Raw genomic sequence first — 18,022 nt, 5'->3', positions numbered from 1 at the left:
TAAAATTGTACCATTGAAGGGAAAGAGATACATGGGTTCTTAAAAAAGTTTCCAAATTTTGATTTGTGACATTCATTTGTACACAGCCCCCTTTACTATGATACCCCTAAGTTAAATTCAACATAGCCAATTGCCTTCAGAAATTATCTTATTAGTAAATGGAGTCCACATTTGTATAATTTAATCTCAGTATAAATCTAGTTCTTTTAAGGCCTCACAGGTTTGTTAGAGATCATTACAGAACAAACTGTACCATGATGAACAAGGACCACAGCAGACAGGTCAGGGAAAATGTTGTGTGAGTGTTGCAACTGCAAATCTACGACATAAAAGGGCGTTCGCCTGAACTCACAGGCCGGGCAATGAAAGCATCCATCAGAGAAGCAACAAATATACCCATGCATGGTCACTATGGAGGAGCTTCAGAGATCCATACCTCAGGTAGGAGAATATGTTAACAAATCAACTGTCAAGTAAGCATAATATAAATCTGGACTTTATGGAAGTGCAGCAAGAACAAAACCATTGTTGCAAGTAAGCCACAAGAAGTCCAATTTTGAGTTTGCCACAAGGCACTTATGGGGCTCAGCAAACATGTGAAAAAAGGCGTTCCTGTCAGATGAGACTTAGAGAATATTTCTACTATTCTAGCTTAATGAAACGTGGTGGTGGCATGTTATGTTGTGAAGATGCTTTTCTTTCGCAAGGACAGATCAGTGAGTCCAAATTGATGGGGAAATGGATTAAGCTAAATAACAAGTGAACCTTGAAAAAACCTGGGAAAAAATGCATAAGACTTGAAAGTGGGGCAGAGGTTTACTTTCCAGCAGGACAATATCATTAAACTTGCAGCCAGAGCTACAATGGAAAGGATTTAGATCAAAGCACACCCCTTTGTCAGAATGATCCAGTCAAAATCCGGACCTAAACCAATTGAGAATCTGTGGCGAGATTCTCAATTGTTCTCCATTGAATCTGACAGAGCTTTGTCAAGAAGAGCAGGCAAAATGTCAGCCTTCAGATATGCAAAGCTGGTAAAAACATACTCTGACAGACTTGCAGCTGTAACCTGCAGCAAAAGTTGGTTCTATGAAGTATTGACTCTGGGCTGCTGAATATAAATGCATGTCACACTTCTCAGAATTTTATCTGTAAATAATTTTGAAAACCACCAATCAGTTTTCCTTCCTTCTCATAACTACTCACTAATTTGTGTTGTGATTTAAAGTCACAATAAAACACGTTCAAATCAGAGGTTGTTAAAGAATGTGAAAAAGGGATATAAATCCTTAATAAATAAACTGTAAATCCAGTGAATTATCAAATGCGTACTGTATTAGTACTAAATAAACCAGTCCTGGGGTAAAATAAAAGGGAAAAATATTCCCTCTAGCTTAAGCTTAACAGACTGCTTCAGAAAACCCCCCTAAAACTCATCAGTAATTAGTTACTGACTCTCCAACACTACTAAATAAATACTAAGATTTTATTTACTTTTCATCATCAATCTAACCAAAATATTAAACTTAATGGCCCATCAAGACTCTTTTATTATTTTTAGCCTTCTGCAAGACTAATTTCCAAAGAAAGTGACAGCTCATCTGGCTACAGCTCCTCATTAAGCAATTAACTTAAAAACTCTGACAATTAGAGAAGAGAAAAATGTCACTGAACAAATACAATTAGAGCTAGTGGCACTTATGTGGTAGCTAGTCCTGTAATCGTTCAAGGATCTGTGTTGTGAAAGCACTGAAATGATCCAATACCATTTATATCTGTTGCAAGTGAAAGGAAAAATAGGCAAATCGTTAATTGAGAAATTATAATGACCTTTTGAGGTGGTAGGAAGAGAGAAAGGAAGGTGTGCCTTTTTTGTTTGCCATTTTACACATTCACTCTGATCATGACCCAGTTCTCTTCTCCTCACCAGGAAAGGAGCTGTGAGGGTCGCTCGAAGACAGAGGAGCGCTGTTGAAATTCATCATTTTATAGAACGATCATCCATGCCCTTGTCCTTCTGTCTGTTTTCCTCCATCTGTTTGAAACCTTTTACTTCTGCACTTATATTCCATGTTTTTACTCATTTTACATGAACAACGAGTGAATCTTCTGTTAGCCTGAGGTTTCTTTATGCATCAATGGAAGCTCAATCCTAAAGTACATGTCTTTGTGTTGCTCTGCGGGAGTAATAGGACACCATGCATGAAAGGATTTGACCGTCTTTCAAATTTTAACTTGATGAGATATATATTCACATTTTATCATCTGTAAACGTCTTTAAAATCTTTAAAATCAGTATCTGCACCAGTGGGCTTTGACTACAACAAAGAAAACAGACCTGTATAGACAAGTCTGATTCTTGTGCAGCTTTAGGTTAATGTATAAATTTGACAGGAAACAAGTTTAAAATGTTATTGCCAGTGTCAAATTTAGATGAAAAACTGCATTTGAAGTCCAGAAACCCCATTTAGCAGGAATTGCAGTTATTGGTGCTAAGAAAACCATTCAAGCATTAAAATTAATTTGAAAATATATTATCTTACAGATATAGCTAAATACATGGGATTGCAGAGAGTTTTTTTCAAGACTGTGGGTCTAAGCTGTAGCAGAAGTCCTTTTGCTCATTTTAGCTATAGTTGTGAAAGGTAATTTGACAGACGTTCCTCATTGAATCAAACCAAGTTAAGTGTGACAACACCCCCTACTGGTAACAAGGATTCATTACAGTGAGAACATGAGGCCAGCAACTGCTTTGAAAAATTATTTATCTCTTTAACTTTTTAAGATTTTGGCAGAATACTACCACATGCTGCAATGTCATGGAGATTTTTCATGACTAAATGCATAATTGTGAAGCAGAAAGAAAGTGATAGATGGTTTAAAAGACATTTTTATAAATACAAATCTTCAAAATGTGGCACAGACTTCCTCTGTCAGTATTTTGTAGAACCACCTTTCACTGCAATTTACAGCGGTAAGTGTTTTGGGGTTTTCAATAGAATTTAGGTCTGAACTTTGACTGGGCCATTCTAACACATGGATGCTGCAGTCTCAAGTCTTTAGGAAGTTTCTAACAGGTTTTCTTCTAGGATTGCCCAGAATCTAGCTCCACCCATGTCCCCATCAACTCTGATCAGCTTACCTATAGCAGCTGGAGAACAGCATCTCCACAACATGATGCTGCCACCACTATGTTTCATCTTGACAATTTTGTTTTTAGGGTCCAAGTTTTCTGACATACATAATCTTTACCATGTAGGCCAGAAGGTTCAGCTTTGGTCTAATCTGACCAGAACAAGTTCTCCATGTGTTCGTTGTATCCCTTAAATGGCTTGGCCAACCTTTATAAAGCATTTCTGCCTTCCCCTCAACAATTGCATTTTTTGCCACTCTTCCATAAAGACCAGATTCTCCCACCTGAGCTGTGGATCTTTGCAGCTACCCCAGAGTTACAACAAACCGCATGACTGCTTTTCTGATTAATGCTCTCCTTGTCCTATTCGGATTTGGTGGACAGTCATTTTTTTGGTCAGTTTGCCATTTTACCATACTCTCTCAATCTTTAGTTATTTGAACACTGCTGATTGAGATGTTTAAAGCTTGGGACAGTGTTTCATAGCCCAACCCTGCTTTAAGATTCTCCACAACTTTATCCCTGACTTCTCTGTTGGGTTTTTTGGTCTTTGTGATGGTGTTTGTTCACTGATTTTCTTTAAAACCTTAAAATCCTTCACAGAACTGCTGGATTTACACGGTTGTACTGGGTTTTCATTCAGGGGTTTCAAAGTAAAGGGATCATAATACAAATTGCAGTGTTGAGAAAAACACAAAAACTCACCTTGAACTTAGCTACTCTAACACGATGTAAACATTTCAATATTTTGATCAAGAATGGTAAAAATACATTCATATTACATTAAACAAAATCATCTTTTAAGTACAGACTGTGCTCCACAGATTCTGAAAAATCCAATGACCATTAACAGTGCAACAGATCTTAAATATACTGATCATGACATTCTTAGACAGTATATGTATATAAATAGATATATATCTATATACACACACACACATTGTCAGAGAAACAGACACAATGGTGAGCAGCCAAGAGATGCTGAATCAAAGAAGTGTGCTAAATCGAGTCATTATCAGGTAGATAGTTTTACTAAATGTTTACAATTCAGTTTTCTATTCCAGGAGAGGAACAGCCAAACATCTAGTAGCCTTCCAGTCTCAGAGTGAACTTTCTAGCCAGACAGCAACTGTGTGAGCCACTGCTGAAGATCCTTTTCTGGCCTATAAAGAAACATGGCCCAGAGACCTGATGCAACCTGGAGCAGAAGCTCCATCTGGTTCTGGGGAAATAAACTGTCTGACCCAGCTGGAGATGCTCTCCATCAAATCCTATGATAAGGCTGTTTTCTGGCACCCAACCTCCAGGACTTCCTCTGTTCCCTCTCATAAATTCTTCCAAATGTTTCTCAGACATCAGTAAGTATTTAGAGAAACTTAATTACACAAAAACCATGCATTTACCTTTCCAGAACAAGAGGCCATTTGAGGGATTAATAATTGGTTCCACACAAAAAAACAAAAACAGTCATCTAATAGATTGTAAAGTATTAATATTCTTATTTTGAAAATCTATTCGAGTTATTCCTCCCATGCAATTAAGGCTCACTGGAAAAGAGAAGTCATGTTTCTGATAGATTTAAAACAAACAAAAAATAAATAAATAAATAAATTCATCAGGGCTGTTATGCTTCTTTGTTATACACCAGTTTGAGAGAGCTCTAGAAAACTGAAATGCAAGTTTGTGGCCACAAATTAAATAAAATTCAAGTTTAAAGGGTGAGAACACTTTTGCAAGGCACTTTATGCAACAGAATATATGAACGCAAAGACAGTTTCAAGGTACAATCATCGTTTATTTTATATAAATACATATAAAATACAATATAAACAAGTTTCTTTACAGTATTGTTCAAAAGGTACAAACAGGTCTGACAAGCTGCAAAAAGGACAAAAAAAAAAACAAAAAAAAACCATTCGCTTATCTGTAAACCTTTTGGGATGGGTTTGTGCTTCATTAAAAGGTGGAACTTCTTCCACACAAAGCTCAATTCCGAGTCCTCAGTCACCACAGGACCACAGAGTAACATTCAGGTTCAAAATTTTAAGATCAGATATAAAACTAACATAGCCAAAGGCGTAAACTCCAGATATCTGAAAACCTCATTAGCACACTGCTCAAAAGTAGCAAAGCACAATCGTTCCTCCTTTTAAACAGAGATGCCTAAAAATCTACACTTGTGCAAATGTGTTATTGTGCAATATGCTTCGGTAAAGACTTCAGCTGCAGTTTTAAGGTCTATTCTGGATCCTACAAGAACCACAGCAGTCCATCGGGTTTACACTGGGGATTTGCAACATTGCTTCATATTAGAACTGAGACAGTAATGAAAACCGATGCCCCTGTGATCAGACTGGGCTTTTCACTGCATGTCTGCACCATCGGCAGCTGCTGTAGAGAAGTGACCATACGTGCATTTTCAAAAGTAATCAGTGTAGGATACTGACATTGTCAGATCAAGTGAACTAAACAACCAACATCTCTGTGCGCAACTTTAAAAAACGTTAATGGAAATTTGAAAAGGAACAGACAAAAAAAATGTATTTAGGAATGAAGTTTTAAACTCCAACTGAACTGTACAGCCAGGAGTCCTTCAGCCTGACCTTCTGCGGCTCTATGGCCTGTTGTGCATGTTTGAGACTTGCAACAACAGCAAAAAAAAAACAAAACAAAAAAAAAAGAGAAAGGGGGACAATTATTTAAAGTCTCTGTAGCAAAACGTCACATTCAGTATAAACAGAAGCCAAATAAAAGCTTTTAGCCTTTCAGTAATCTAGATAAAGGTAACCTCTGGCAACAATTTAAAGATTGTCTTTAACAGCAAAAAACAGAAACGCAGGCAAAATAAATAGTCCAAAAAAACTGTTTGGGTTGAATCTCACAGCACCACAGTGGGTCGCTTGTTCGAATGAAGTCAACCCCTGAAACCACCAGAAACATGCGTCACTGATATTTGTCATGGTCTACATTTCCGTTCATGACTCCATTAGTGTGGTGCGCCCATGTCTGAGCCTGCAGCACCTTAGGCAGCCTCTTCCCCTTGGTGTAAGCGTGGTACCAGAAGTTGAGGAAAAGGAACAGGAAAATCAGGCCGTACAGGCCGATGATGTAGATAAAGATGGGGAACTGGTATGGGCAGTCCTTGATGAAGAAATACTGGGAGATGTGGGTGGTAACCATGACAAACTGGATCTGAGGAAAAGCAAAGAAAAAAAGGTTGATATAAACAGATTGGTTAAAAGAACTAAAAGAAATCTTTAAACAAGTGTTGGACAGCGTAAAAACACACCAGCTGAATGGTAGTGAGGTACTTTTTCCACCACAGGTACTTCTGGTAGTTGGGGCCCATGGCAGTCAGCCCGTAGTAGGTATACATGATAACATGGACGACACAGTTAAGAAGGGCGTGAAAAGTTCCCATTCCACCTAAAACAAGGAGTGCATCTGGATTAGTATCACAATATCACAAAAGAATTCAGGTAAGATGACAAATACTCTTGCTTTGACATCTTAGGACAATAAAACTTTACCTGGAGAAAAACGAACCCCAAACCACCAGGTGAAGGGCATAATGGAGTGATGGTAGACATGAAGAAACGTCACCTGGCTGTTCTTCTTCCTCAGCACAAAGAAGATCTGAAGAGCACAGTTTATTTTAACAATTGCAAAAGGAAAGGACATCAATATTGCTAGGAAATGAAAGGTTGTCTCATTTACCGTGTCGAGCATCTCGATAAACTTTGAGAAGTAGAAAAGCCAGCACGTCGCTGCCATCTAGAGGACAAAATTTCAATTTTAAGCACTTATTCCAGTTTAGAAACAAAGTGTTAAAAGCAGTTAGTCTAAAAAAGTGACCTTACCCTCATAGCCTGTGGTTTGTCCGAGTAGTCGACAAGGTCGCAGTGAAATGAATACCCGGTTCCCCATCCTGACATCACAAACTGAAAGGAGCAAACAGCAAGTCATGAGCCGAAAAATATTTACAACTTGTGTTTGGTATTAGTTTAAGCATTATTCAACACAATTTTATAAAAAACCCTTTAGCATTAAAAAAAAAAAAGTATCAAAGTATTGAAAAATTATGGAACAGCATTTACAATAAAACAGAAAACAAAATGAAACACCACCTTATCACAATGACAGCCAAAACTGACTTCCTAAAAATGAGTCTTACGCCAGAGATGAGGAAATACTGGTGTTCACTCATCTTTCAGACCAGTACTATGCTGATAGGACATTCCAAGACCCATTAGCAATTTTAGTCACAGTTCCAAGTTAGCGTCACACCATGTGAAGAGAAACAAAAGCCTCAACACACCTCATAGCACATGTAGACCGAGAGAGCCACCACAGCGAAGTTGTAGACAATAAGAACTCCCTTCAGGTCGAAGGCTTTCCGGTTCTCCATCAACCGAGGCCCCAGCGACGTGACGAAGTAGATGTAAGCTAGGATGATGATTGTTTGGGTGAGAGGAGACGACATGAGCAGCCAGTTTTCTGTCCGCGAATCTGCAACACGTTTGAGAGATTAGAAAGGTTTACATAAAAATGGGCACACTGAGAATTTGTTTATGCTGAAACAGGACAGGAAGTGCCAGTTTGTGAGCAAGACTCACCTGCATTTTGGAAGAACCCATCATAAATGACTGCAACGGAGGTCTTAATATTAGAAAGCTCCATTTTCAGGCAAGATCCCAGTAGTTCACCTAGGGGAAGAAAATGCAAAAGGTTCCCATGTCAGTTTACTTTCCACAAGTTCACTGACATTTGGAGAAAGGATACAGAATGAGTCAGTGACACCCCCCGACACCCCCCCTCCACCTATGAAGAAATCTTTTACATTTCACAGCATTAGAATGTGCAAGAACATCTAACCCTATACTGAACAGGGAAGTAGTTTTTAAGAAGTCAGACACAGTCACTGAAAAAGGCCAACTTGTTTCATTCACAAAAAAAAAAAAAAAAAAAAAAAGGAAAAGGTAAGTCACTTCAGGAAGTAGTTGAGGCATCTGGTAAGACCTGAATCATGGTTACTGCCTTATTAGTCATACTTAAAGAATGGAAAATACAACCAAACAATATGTTAAGAATAAAATAACGTACTACTTCGTTTTAAAGCCATGTGGATCACATACCATCATCTAAAATCTTGACATCATTAACGAACACGAGTTCTTAGAGCAAAGCAGCCTGGGGCAATACATTAAAGACAGCAACCTGTATGTCGTGTGTGTGTGTGTGTGTGTGTGTGTGGTATAATTGTCATTTATACACAAACATAAAAGAATATGCAGTCATCAGTTTTGACAGGCACACAGCAAAAAAAAACAAAAAAAAAAAACAAGTGAAATGGCTTGCATAAGTGCAGCAAGGTATTAAAAGCAAGGTCGGTGAGGTAAAAAGTTATACTTTGACTAGCCTGACAGGTTTATACATCATGCCAGTAATAAATTATAGAAATTGCACCAGCAGGGAACTTCTCTGTGGAAACTGCAAGAGGTCAACAGAAAATGCATTACATTTTATTTACCTTGGCCTGATTAAATGTGTGTGTGCGGTTAGAGCAACCGTCAATCACTGAAAAAGAAACACCCCATGCAACACCTTCTGGACAGGTTTCTCAAGGTGTGTCCACCTTGATTGCAATGAAACAGTTCCTGTCTGAGTCTCATCCCTAACGAACCCAATGGCAAGCCGAGTGGCAAGAAGGGTGGCAAGCCGAGTGGCAAGCCGTGACATGCCACGATTTTTTCCCCAATCCTTTATTCTATGACTGATGATGTAAAAGGCTCCTGCTCCCAATTAAAACATGTACAAAGTTCACAGACCAAAAAAAAAAAAAAAAAAAAGGCATGTTGCCCCTTTAAACGGTTTCCATGACAACTGAAATGTCACAGCTTGAGAGTTCTTTATAAAAGATAGAAGATAAATAAAAATACGTTGTTCACGGCACTCCTCAATAGCAATTACCGGACCGAGCAGCGGTTCACATCCATTAAACAGCAGAACGGTGTTTCTCAGAGGCTGTCTCACTTTAACGATTACTTCAAACGCAAACTTCCTTCTGTCAAAACTTGAAAAAAATAAAAGGACGCACACACCTTTAACGTCGTTACAGCTGATACAAGGTTGAACCCCACCGTCGTGGTTATCCTTCCACCTGTTGCCTCTCAGCAGGTGTGCTCCCCCTCTGCGTCACTCTGTGCGGCGCCGCTCTCTGCTCGGTCCTTTTGATCCAACGGCAAGGGGCGGGGCTGTCTGCATAGGGACGCCCCTTATGTAGCTGATTGGCCAATTTGTGGTCAAACAGGGTTAAAATAAAGTACATCATTCTTAAGTGATGTCTCATCGAGAACTATGTACGATTTAGTGAAAGAACAATACATGTCATGAAATTCCAGCTTCAGAAAAAAACGACAAAAAGCAAAGAGAGGGAGGGCTTAATGCTGGTATTTTCCATTGCCTTCCTCACGTCACAGCAAGATAAGACTAAAGATACGCTCTTTTAATCACTTTTCAAAATCATTTTATCTGATCAGAGAAAGATCTTACGCTCAGCTATTTTGCTTCTGATGTTTATACTGTATCGTGGCCCATTGAGTCTATGATTGTCATATGAAATGGGCTTTATAAATAAATATGACTTGACTTAATACTGGGAGGGCATGTGGTCCAAGAAAGAGGTTTCAGTGCCCTTCATTGCTCCTTGTTTCAGCAGGGGTTGACAAAGGAACCTTATAAACAGATGTTAATTTTCCCTAAAATCACAATAGGAGAATCTGTGCTTTTAGTCCATGAAAACTTTGCAGGCAAGCCTTTTAAAAGCAAAATCTATCTACAAAGAAGTCACTCTAAAGTCCACTAAATTGCCTTTAAGTCTGACTGTGTGCATGCACGTTTTCTTTTTCTTTCTATGTATGGACCGGTGACCTGGCCAGGTAGTACCTCATGCCTTTCACCCAATCACTTGCGATAGGTCACCCCGCAAAACAAAATATTACACTGAAAATTACAACAATCTGTCCAATTTGGAAATACATGTATACATTTATTTCACTTTAAATAAAATAACAATAAAGGTGCATTTAGCTTGTCCAATATACATTTTGTCATATACCTTTATGTGATAGACCAACACAAAGTAGTTTATAATTGTGAAGTGGAAGGTTTTCAACATTTATTTTTGTTAAAATGGCACATACATTGTGCCATGTATTTGTACTCACCCAACTTTTACTCTGACACAACATAATAAGATCAAGTGTAACTAATTCCCTACAAAAGTACAATTAGAGCTGTCTCTTAAAGGCACAGGATGTTTGTTCGAGAACATGAGTGAAAACCAAGGAACACAGCAGAAAGGTCAGGAACACAGATATGGAGAAAGTAAAACAGAGATAGTAAATCAAAATCCCAAAAACTACACATCTCACACAGTAAGGCACACATGCCAGTCTACCAAGATATGGCCTCACGTCTTAACTGACAGGCAGAGCAGTAATCAGAAAGTGGCACATGGTAGCTTTGAAAGTGATCCAAGGATCTAAAACTCATGTGGAAATTTCTGTCAACAGGACAGCTGTCACAAGTGCAATCTACAAATCTGGTCTTTATTGAAAAGTGGCAAGAGCAAACTCATTGTTGGAAGAAAGCTATGAGAAGGCCTGTTTGCAGATTGTCACAAGCCATGTAGGACATACCGCAAACATGTCAAAAAAGGTGCGCCGGTCCATTGATAGTCAAATTAATTAATTGTGTGGAATTCCTAACACTGCACATCACCCTGAACACACCATTGTGAAACATGGTAGTGGCAGCATCAGGCTGTCAGGATACTTTTATCAGCAAAGACATGGAAGCTGCTTTGGGGTGATGGGAACATGGATGGAGCCAACTGTTGAAGCGCAGGTGGAGTTTCACTTTGCAGCACGATGGTAAACATAGTCAGGGCTACAAGGAAATAGTTTAGATCAAATTATGTTCCTTTTGGAATGGCCCAGTCAAAGTCCAGACCTAAATCCAACTAAGAATATGTGGCAAGACTTGAAAATTTAACAAGATACTAAGCATCTAATCTGACTGCGCTTGGGTGATTTTGAAGAATAGACAAATAAAGTCTGTAGACGTGTAAAAATGGTAAGGGCAAAAGCCAAAATACCTGAAACTGACTGCAGGAAAAATGGCTCTACATAGTACTGACTCAAATGCACACCGCATGTATGAGAATTGTATTTGTAAAACTTTAAACATCCATGTATCCTTTTCCTTCCACTTCAGTTAAGTCCTGCTTTGTGTCAGTGTATTACATTAAATCCTAATAAAATACATCGAAGTTGGTGGCTGTTGCATGATAAAATGAGAAAAAGTTCAATAATATTTTACAAGGCACCACTGGTTTACAAAACACAAGCAGATGAAACACAGAAATGAAAACACATTAATTAAGACATTTATTGATATAGACGAAGGTTGAAATATGAAAACATAAAATTAACTCTACTTACAAAGGTTCCCTATGGAGCCATTTAAAATAGTACACCAACAGAAAATGTTCAATTTATTATCAAATGTTTATAAAATAACATCAATATATTTCTATAAAAACAAATATTTACATTTCAAGGCCATAATCTCTGCTGCTGAAAATCTGATTGCAGCAGTTTACATAAACAAAAACAAAAAACAAAGACAATTCCTTACACTAGTCAGCTTTAATTTAGTATAAAAGATATAAGTTTATTTGGCATGCTTGGTCTGGGCAGACATTTGGATCCTCTGTATTAATCTTCATCACTGCTCCAGTTGTCTTGAAAGGCAGGGTTCACAGCAGAAAGGCTAGCAGCACCCTGCGAGGAATTAAAATATCCACATCAGCCTTACATGTAAAGAAGACCCATTTCTCCGAATGAATACTTCAGAAAAACAAGACATTCGTGCACAAATTGGAAGCACTTATTGTGCAAAATAAAATGCTTCAGCCTCTCTGCTTGCTCGGAAGTTTTCTCCACTTGCTCTGTTTCCTTGCATTCATCTGCTCTTAACTTCTTATCTCTCAACCAAAATTACAGAAAAATTGGACTAAATTACTTTGAATGTCAGTGACATTCAAGGATTTTTCTGAGGGTTTTTTAGTTTTATTTTAATTGCTTTTAAAAGAGAAGAACAAGACATTAGGAGCAGTTGCACTTTAAATGGCAACACAAGCTAATCAGCACAATATGCCTCCCTTTTCCACGGGTGACTACGACAAGGTTCTCCAGAAAACAACAGTGAAGGGAAAAGAAAATTCATCAGCTCTAAGTGAAGGTGGGGGTAAATACTGGGTATGGAAATGAAACGACTCCACCGATGAATCAAAAGTGTGATACTACTGACAGACAGCTAACTAGCACCACCAAAAAACAGAATATTCAGACAGGATACAGTAAATGAGAGTAAACTGACCAACAGTCCTCCCTGAAACTCTCTCGGTGCAAAGCCAAAGGATAAATTCCTACCTTCAGATCTAGGTAGACGGCAGAAAGAGCCAGCCACCAGACCACAAACCCTAAACCGGGAATCAAATTAAAGGCTTGTGTAGCACAAAAAGCACCAAAGTACGTAGATTTGTCAGTAACATGGTGTCTACTATCTCAGAGAAAATATTGTTGATCACAGATGAGCATTAAACCTCAACAATTTCTGGGAACACAGCAATCTTTTAAAGGCAGATGGATTTGGTCTTAATAAATCTAGAGTACTTCCAACATTTTTTATACTGTGAATCATACCAGCAGCCTCGGACAGGAGACAACAAGAAGGAACACATTCTGAAGGACAACTGCTGCCTGCTGAGATAAGGATGAACCATGAAGGACAAATGTCCCAGAAAGAGACTTCTGCATCACTACAGCAAGTTGAATCTTCCTAGACTCCAACAGGACAACAAGTGGACACCTCCTGAGCCCCAACAAAGGACCCCAAACCTCCTTACGCCCCGAACCCCATCAGCCTCTCCACTCTCTCCACCCATCGCAGAGATTGAGATTGGAACCGAACTTACACCACACCCAAATCCCACACTTTCTCCACATAACCTCTACCATTGTCCAGACCCAGGCATTAAACCAGCATCTACCATCCTGGGACCGCTCCTATTCAATATCTATATGCTCCCCCTAGTTCAGATCTTAACAAACAACAAGATAAGCTAACATAACTACCCAAATGACACAGAGCTCTACATAACAATGTCACCAGGTGACTATAAACGTATTCAAGTGTTGGCTAGATGCAAAGAACATCAATGTGTGGGTGTGTCATCAATTTCTTCAGTTAAAAACAAAACTGAAGTAATTATTTTTGGACCAAAAGAAGAGTGATCAAGAGTCAGCACACAGCTTCGGTTTCTACAGCTAGAAACTAGGTGTAGTGATGGACTCAGTGATGGACCTGAACCTCCAGAGGCACATAAAGACAATCACTAAGTCGGCCTTCCATCCCCTGAAGAACATTTCCAGAAATAAATAACTAATGTCCCAGCAGGATCTTGACAAACACATCCATGTGTTTATCTTAAGTTGAATTGATTACTGCAACAATGGCTTCACAGGTCTGCCTAAAAAGTCAATCAAACAGCTGCAGCTGATCCAGAATGCTGCAGCCCGCCTCCTCACTAAAACATCACTCCAGTTCTAAAGTCCTTACACTGGTTCTCTGTATCTCAAAGAGTAGACTTCTGTTAGTTTATAAGTCACTGAATGGCTTAGCACCAAAATAAAGAAAGATTTGTTGTTGCTGTATCAGCCTTCCAGACCACTCAAGTCTTCTGGTTCATGTCTACTTTGCATCCCCAGAATCAGAACCAAACATGGAGAAGCAATTCAGATTTTATGCTCCACTAATCTGGAACAAACTTCCAGAAACTGCAAAAATGCTAATAGCCTAAGTTCTTTTAAATCAAGGTTCTTTTAAATAAAGGTATAACCTTTATTAATATTACTCATAGTTGTTTTTCCCATTTATACCATAGTAATATAAAACATAAGTTCTAATGTCTCCCTTTTGTTAGAATAGGATAAGAATGCTCATAGACATTCATTACAAGGATAAATGGCCCAAGGGTTGTCATATTCAACTGAGGGGGCGGAGTTTTATCTGTGGGGCGGCGCTAGGACAGCAGGGCCGAGCTCAATTCATGGATGTGGCCGGCAGAAGACAGCATGCAGGAGAGAGCCTGGCTCCTCTGGTGCCAGACCGGCCCTAAAAGCCTGCCACGGCGGATGCCGCTGTTTTTGTGGAAGCCGACGCTGATTATCTGCAAACGGGATGTCATTATTGTTATAGCCTGTTACTTTTAAATGATGATGTCTTTATTGGTTTTTATTTAATAAACAGCGTTAGACCCATAACATAAGGTGGCTGTATTTACTTGAGATGGGAAATAAATAGCACGTTGTGTGTGTATGACGTGCTGAAAGGATGACGAAGATTTATTGCACAAACAGCTTCCACAAAAACAGCGGCAACCGCCGTGGCAGGCTTTTACGGCCGTTCTGGCACTTTCTGGCATCCTCGCAGAATCCCCTGGATCCCTCCGGCATGCTGTCTTCTGGCAGGCAGCGGCATCGGCCTCAGCCACAAATTGAGCTCCGCCCTGCGGTCCCAGCGCCGCTCCACAGATAAAACTCCGCCCCCTCATTTGGATATAAGAACATGAAATAAAAAGAGCTTAAAATGAAAAACAAGGTTAAAAAGTAAAAATCACTGAAATGCCTAAAGTAGCTTTACACAATAAAAGTGTCACAAAATAAAACAGCATTATGAAATAAATATATAAATAAGTAAATTAAATAAATCTTGAAATGAATTAAATAAAATAAGATGAAAACTTCCTTTAACATAATTATTTTGTTCTTGGGGATATTCATTTAATTCATGGAATATTTATTAATAATTTATCAATAGCAGTATTTATTTATTTAATTTTGAATGAATCGGCTCTCCATATTTGACTGTTTAAACTATGAACTAAAACATCATTAATTTGAGCATGTAGTTAAACTTTTCTTTACTTTCCTTTATTATGCCACTCTAATGTACTTTTTTATGTTTTCTTTTCCTTTCTTTTCATCACGTAAAGCAACTTGAAGAGTCTTGTTGCTGAAATGTGCTTGTTGCCTAAAATATAGCTGTAACTTAAACTGTGCACATATATTTATATTATATTGTAGATATGTTTATACTGTTTAATTTGTACTGTATTGCACTGACTACGCCAAAACAAATTCCTTGTATGTCCAAAAACGTACTTGGCAATGAAGCTTTTCTGATTCTGATTCTGATTCTAACAAAGGTTTATTTGTGATTTATAACAACTAAGGTAAAGGAGTGTCACCGTGTTCTTCAGTACATTTCAAAACGTCACACAAGACTTTGCTCCCTGCAATCACTACCACTCCCTACAGCAATCGTGAAAGGATTCCTCGACATTTTTAATGGAAATAATAAATAAAATTGAAAGCTTTTTAATATCAAATTAGAAATTAAATAAAGCTAAATTAGGATGTGTGCAGATTTAACTGATCAAATTCAAATGGGCTGAGATTCTTATCGGCTCCAGAATAACTTGACCAATTTTCTGAATGAAATACTGGTTTAAATGGGCGGACCATGATTGCAAAGGCAGGACTCTACAGTATATTGGTGATGTTCAGTGTTCAAATACAGTTGGCATTTAGGCACTGAATGAATGGCAAATAAATGCAGAATACATCACCATGTTGCTGCTGTTGATATTCTCCCAGTTGGATTTTCTTTTGGGATACAAAAATCGTATGACTTCAAGCCAGGTAAGTTACACATGTTAAGATAAGCTGATGGGCTTTCTCTGGTCAGTTTACTGGTAGGTTTTGTTCTTTTTTATCCATGAAATCAGACATTTTGTGTAATTAATAAATAAATATGACATTTTTAAGGTTTCGTTTTTTATCACAAACATTTAGACGCTGATTTGGAAAGACCTGTTTAAAGGCAAATATGATGGAGCAAGAGGATTTAAAAGAAGGAAAAACCTGTTTGAGTTTTCTCATCTGAGCTTTGAAAGCAGACCTGCAGCCTATCCTTTAAAAGGGTGGAGATTTTCCATTGTGTTCAGTTGTTGTCAATATTGAAAACTAATGAAGTCATTAAAACAGCTCTATCTAGGAGTTTCGTTGATTTCCCAAATTCTTTTCTCTTGTGATATTCTCATGTATTTTTCTTTTTTTTTTGTTTTTACAGCCAGTACCTTATTTTCACCATTTGACACTTCTTCCACATCTGCGGTACGGACGACAGGAACCCACGCCAGGAGGTTACCGTCTTTACCTCCACTGTACAGCTCCTGCACACAAACAACATCATCTCTAAGTGTCACATAAAAAGAAAATCGCCAATAAGTAAAAACAAACATTTGCTTCCAAACGGCCTCCACTTTAAAGTGTGTGTTGGGACTTGTGAGAGCTTTGGGACTGATTGTGTTCAATGTAATTGAACAAGAAGCAAAAAAAAGTACATTGAAGAAGTTTAGATGTACCTTACTAGAACTGTGAGGTGAAAAGCCGCCAAACTACATTCTTACTGTTTGTCGCGTGTAAAAAAAAAAATGTGTGTGTGTCACCGGATGCACAAACTACCTAATAACGATGGTATGGGTAGGCCAACACACTGCGCCCCTCCTTAAAGTCAGCTTATAAGTCTGTCAGTAACAAGCAAAAAATAAAACAAAAAACAGAAAAGTGAAGGGGGATAACTATAATTTTCACTTTATTATTTAAATATTCAGTTCTTGGCTTGAAGCAGAAGATTGGGGATCAAAATTTTAAGTCGCAGCTTAGAACAAGAGCTGTTTCAATCATTTATTACTAATATATTTCTGTTTGTTTTTAAATGTGACATGGTTGGGTAACTAGGCTGCATGATTAATCTTACATTTCCGAAACAATACTTTGATGACACCTAATGTGCTCAAATGTCAGCAGAAAACTGTTAATATTTACCAAGTTGTTATGTCATAGACATATTATTCAGTAAAATATATATCTATTAAGCATGATTCCTCAAGAAAATATTCAACAGTTCCAGATCATTTTTTTCACATTTCTAAAATGCAAAACTTCACGAAGAATTTATGGGAGATATTTCTACAGTTTATAGGTCTTTAAATGTGAAGCATGAAAAAAAATCACAGACTGACAGACAAAGGAGGAACACAAGGAGGACCGGAAGGATACAAGGACAGATGGAAAGAAAGGAGGGACAACACAAGAAATAAAAGAGAATAAAAGCATAACAGAAGGAAGGAGAGAAATACGGAAAGAAGGAAAGACACACGTAAAGACTACAGGAGAAAAAAAGACATGTAATGACATGTAATAAAAAGAGGAAGAAAGACCAGGAAAAAGGAAGGAAATTACACAAATAGACTAAAGCAGAAAACAAAGGAGGCACAGAAAGAAGAAAAGAAGGGAAGATGGAAGGACAGCAAGAGGGCAGGAAGGAAACAAGTAGAATGGAAGGAAAAACACAGAGGAGAGGGTTGGAAGGAAGGAAATACATAATGAAGAAAATTGAGAGAGAAGGAAAGAAACAAAGAGGAAGAGATTTAAGGAAAAGATAAAAATACAAAGTTTCAGGCACACGTCAGGTGGTTTAAAAGGAAGGACTCAAGGAAGTAGGGCTGCACGATATCAGAAAATCTTGGGAAAACCTGCGATGACATATCAATTGCGACATGCCTATGTTCTTCTTTTCTCTCTTTCTATCTGTGCTTGCAACACCTTTAGAATTTTGAGCAACGTCATTTGGGTCCGGTGTGAGCTGGCTAAATTTTACATTAGCAAGAAAAATTAAAGTTCATAACACTTGGAA

At 38.2% G+C, this 18,022-nt stretch overlaps 2 protein-coding genes across 2 annotated transcripts in view; both read right to left on the bottom strand.

Moving 5' to 3' along the window:
* Nucleotides 1-4,907: 4,907 nt before the first annotated feature.
* Nucleotides 4,908-9,375, bottom strand: elovl7a (ELOVL fatty acid elongase 7a). Its single transcript, XM_047382430.1, has 8 exons — nucleotides 9,235-9,375; nucleotides 7,750-7,839; nucleotides 7,452-7,642; nucleotides 6,994-7,074; nucleotides 6,851-6,907; nucleotides 6,664-6,769; nucleotides 6,423-6,559; nucleotides 4,908-6,325 (listed from the first exon to the last, which is right to left on the bottom strand). The coding sequence occupies exons 2-8, from the start codon at nucleotides 7,811-7,813 to the stop codon at nucleotides 6,077-6,079; spliced, it is 885 nt and encodes a 294-aa protein (XP_047238386.1). The 5' UTR covers nucleotides 7,814-7,839; nucleotides 9,235-9,375; the 3' UTR covers nucleotides 4,908-6,076.
* Nucleotides 9,376-11,560: 2,185 nt separating this feature from the next.
* The window catches only part of ercc8 (excision repair cross-complementation group 8), a 20,398-nt gene continuing 13,936 nt past the window's right edge, over nucleotides 11,561-18,022 (bottom strand). The window contains exons 12-13 of the mRNA XM_047382429.1: nucleotides 16,401-16,496; nucleotides 11,561-11,979 (exon numbers count right to left, since the gene is read on the bottom strand). Of these exons, the coding sequence (XP_047238385.1) occupies nucleotides 11,914-11,979; nucleotides 16,401-16,496 (162 nt within the window). The 3' untranslated portion in view covers nucleotides 11,561-11,913. The remainder of the gene's footprint in view (nucleotides 11,980-16,400; nucleotides 16,497-18,022) is intronic.

Source organism: Girardinichthys multiradiatus, chromosome 12, assembly GCF_021462225.1.
Source record: "Girardinichthys multiradiatus isolate DD_20200921_A chromosome 12, DD_fGirMul_XY1, whole genome shotgun sequence".
Classification (NCBI taxonomy): Eukaryota; Metazoa; Chordata; class Actinopteri; order Cyprinodontiformes; family Goodeidae; genus Girardinichthys; species Girardinichthys multiradiatus.
This window is presented reverse-complemented; position numbering and strand designations above follow the sequence as displayed.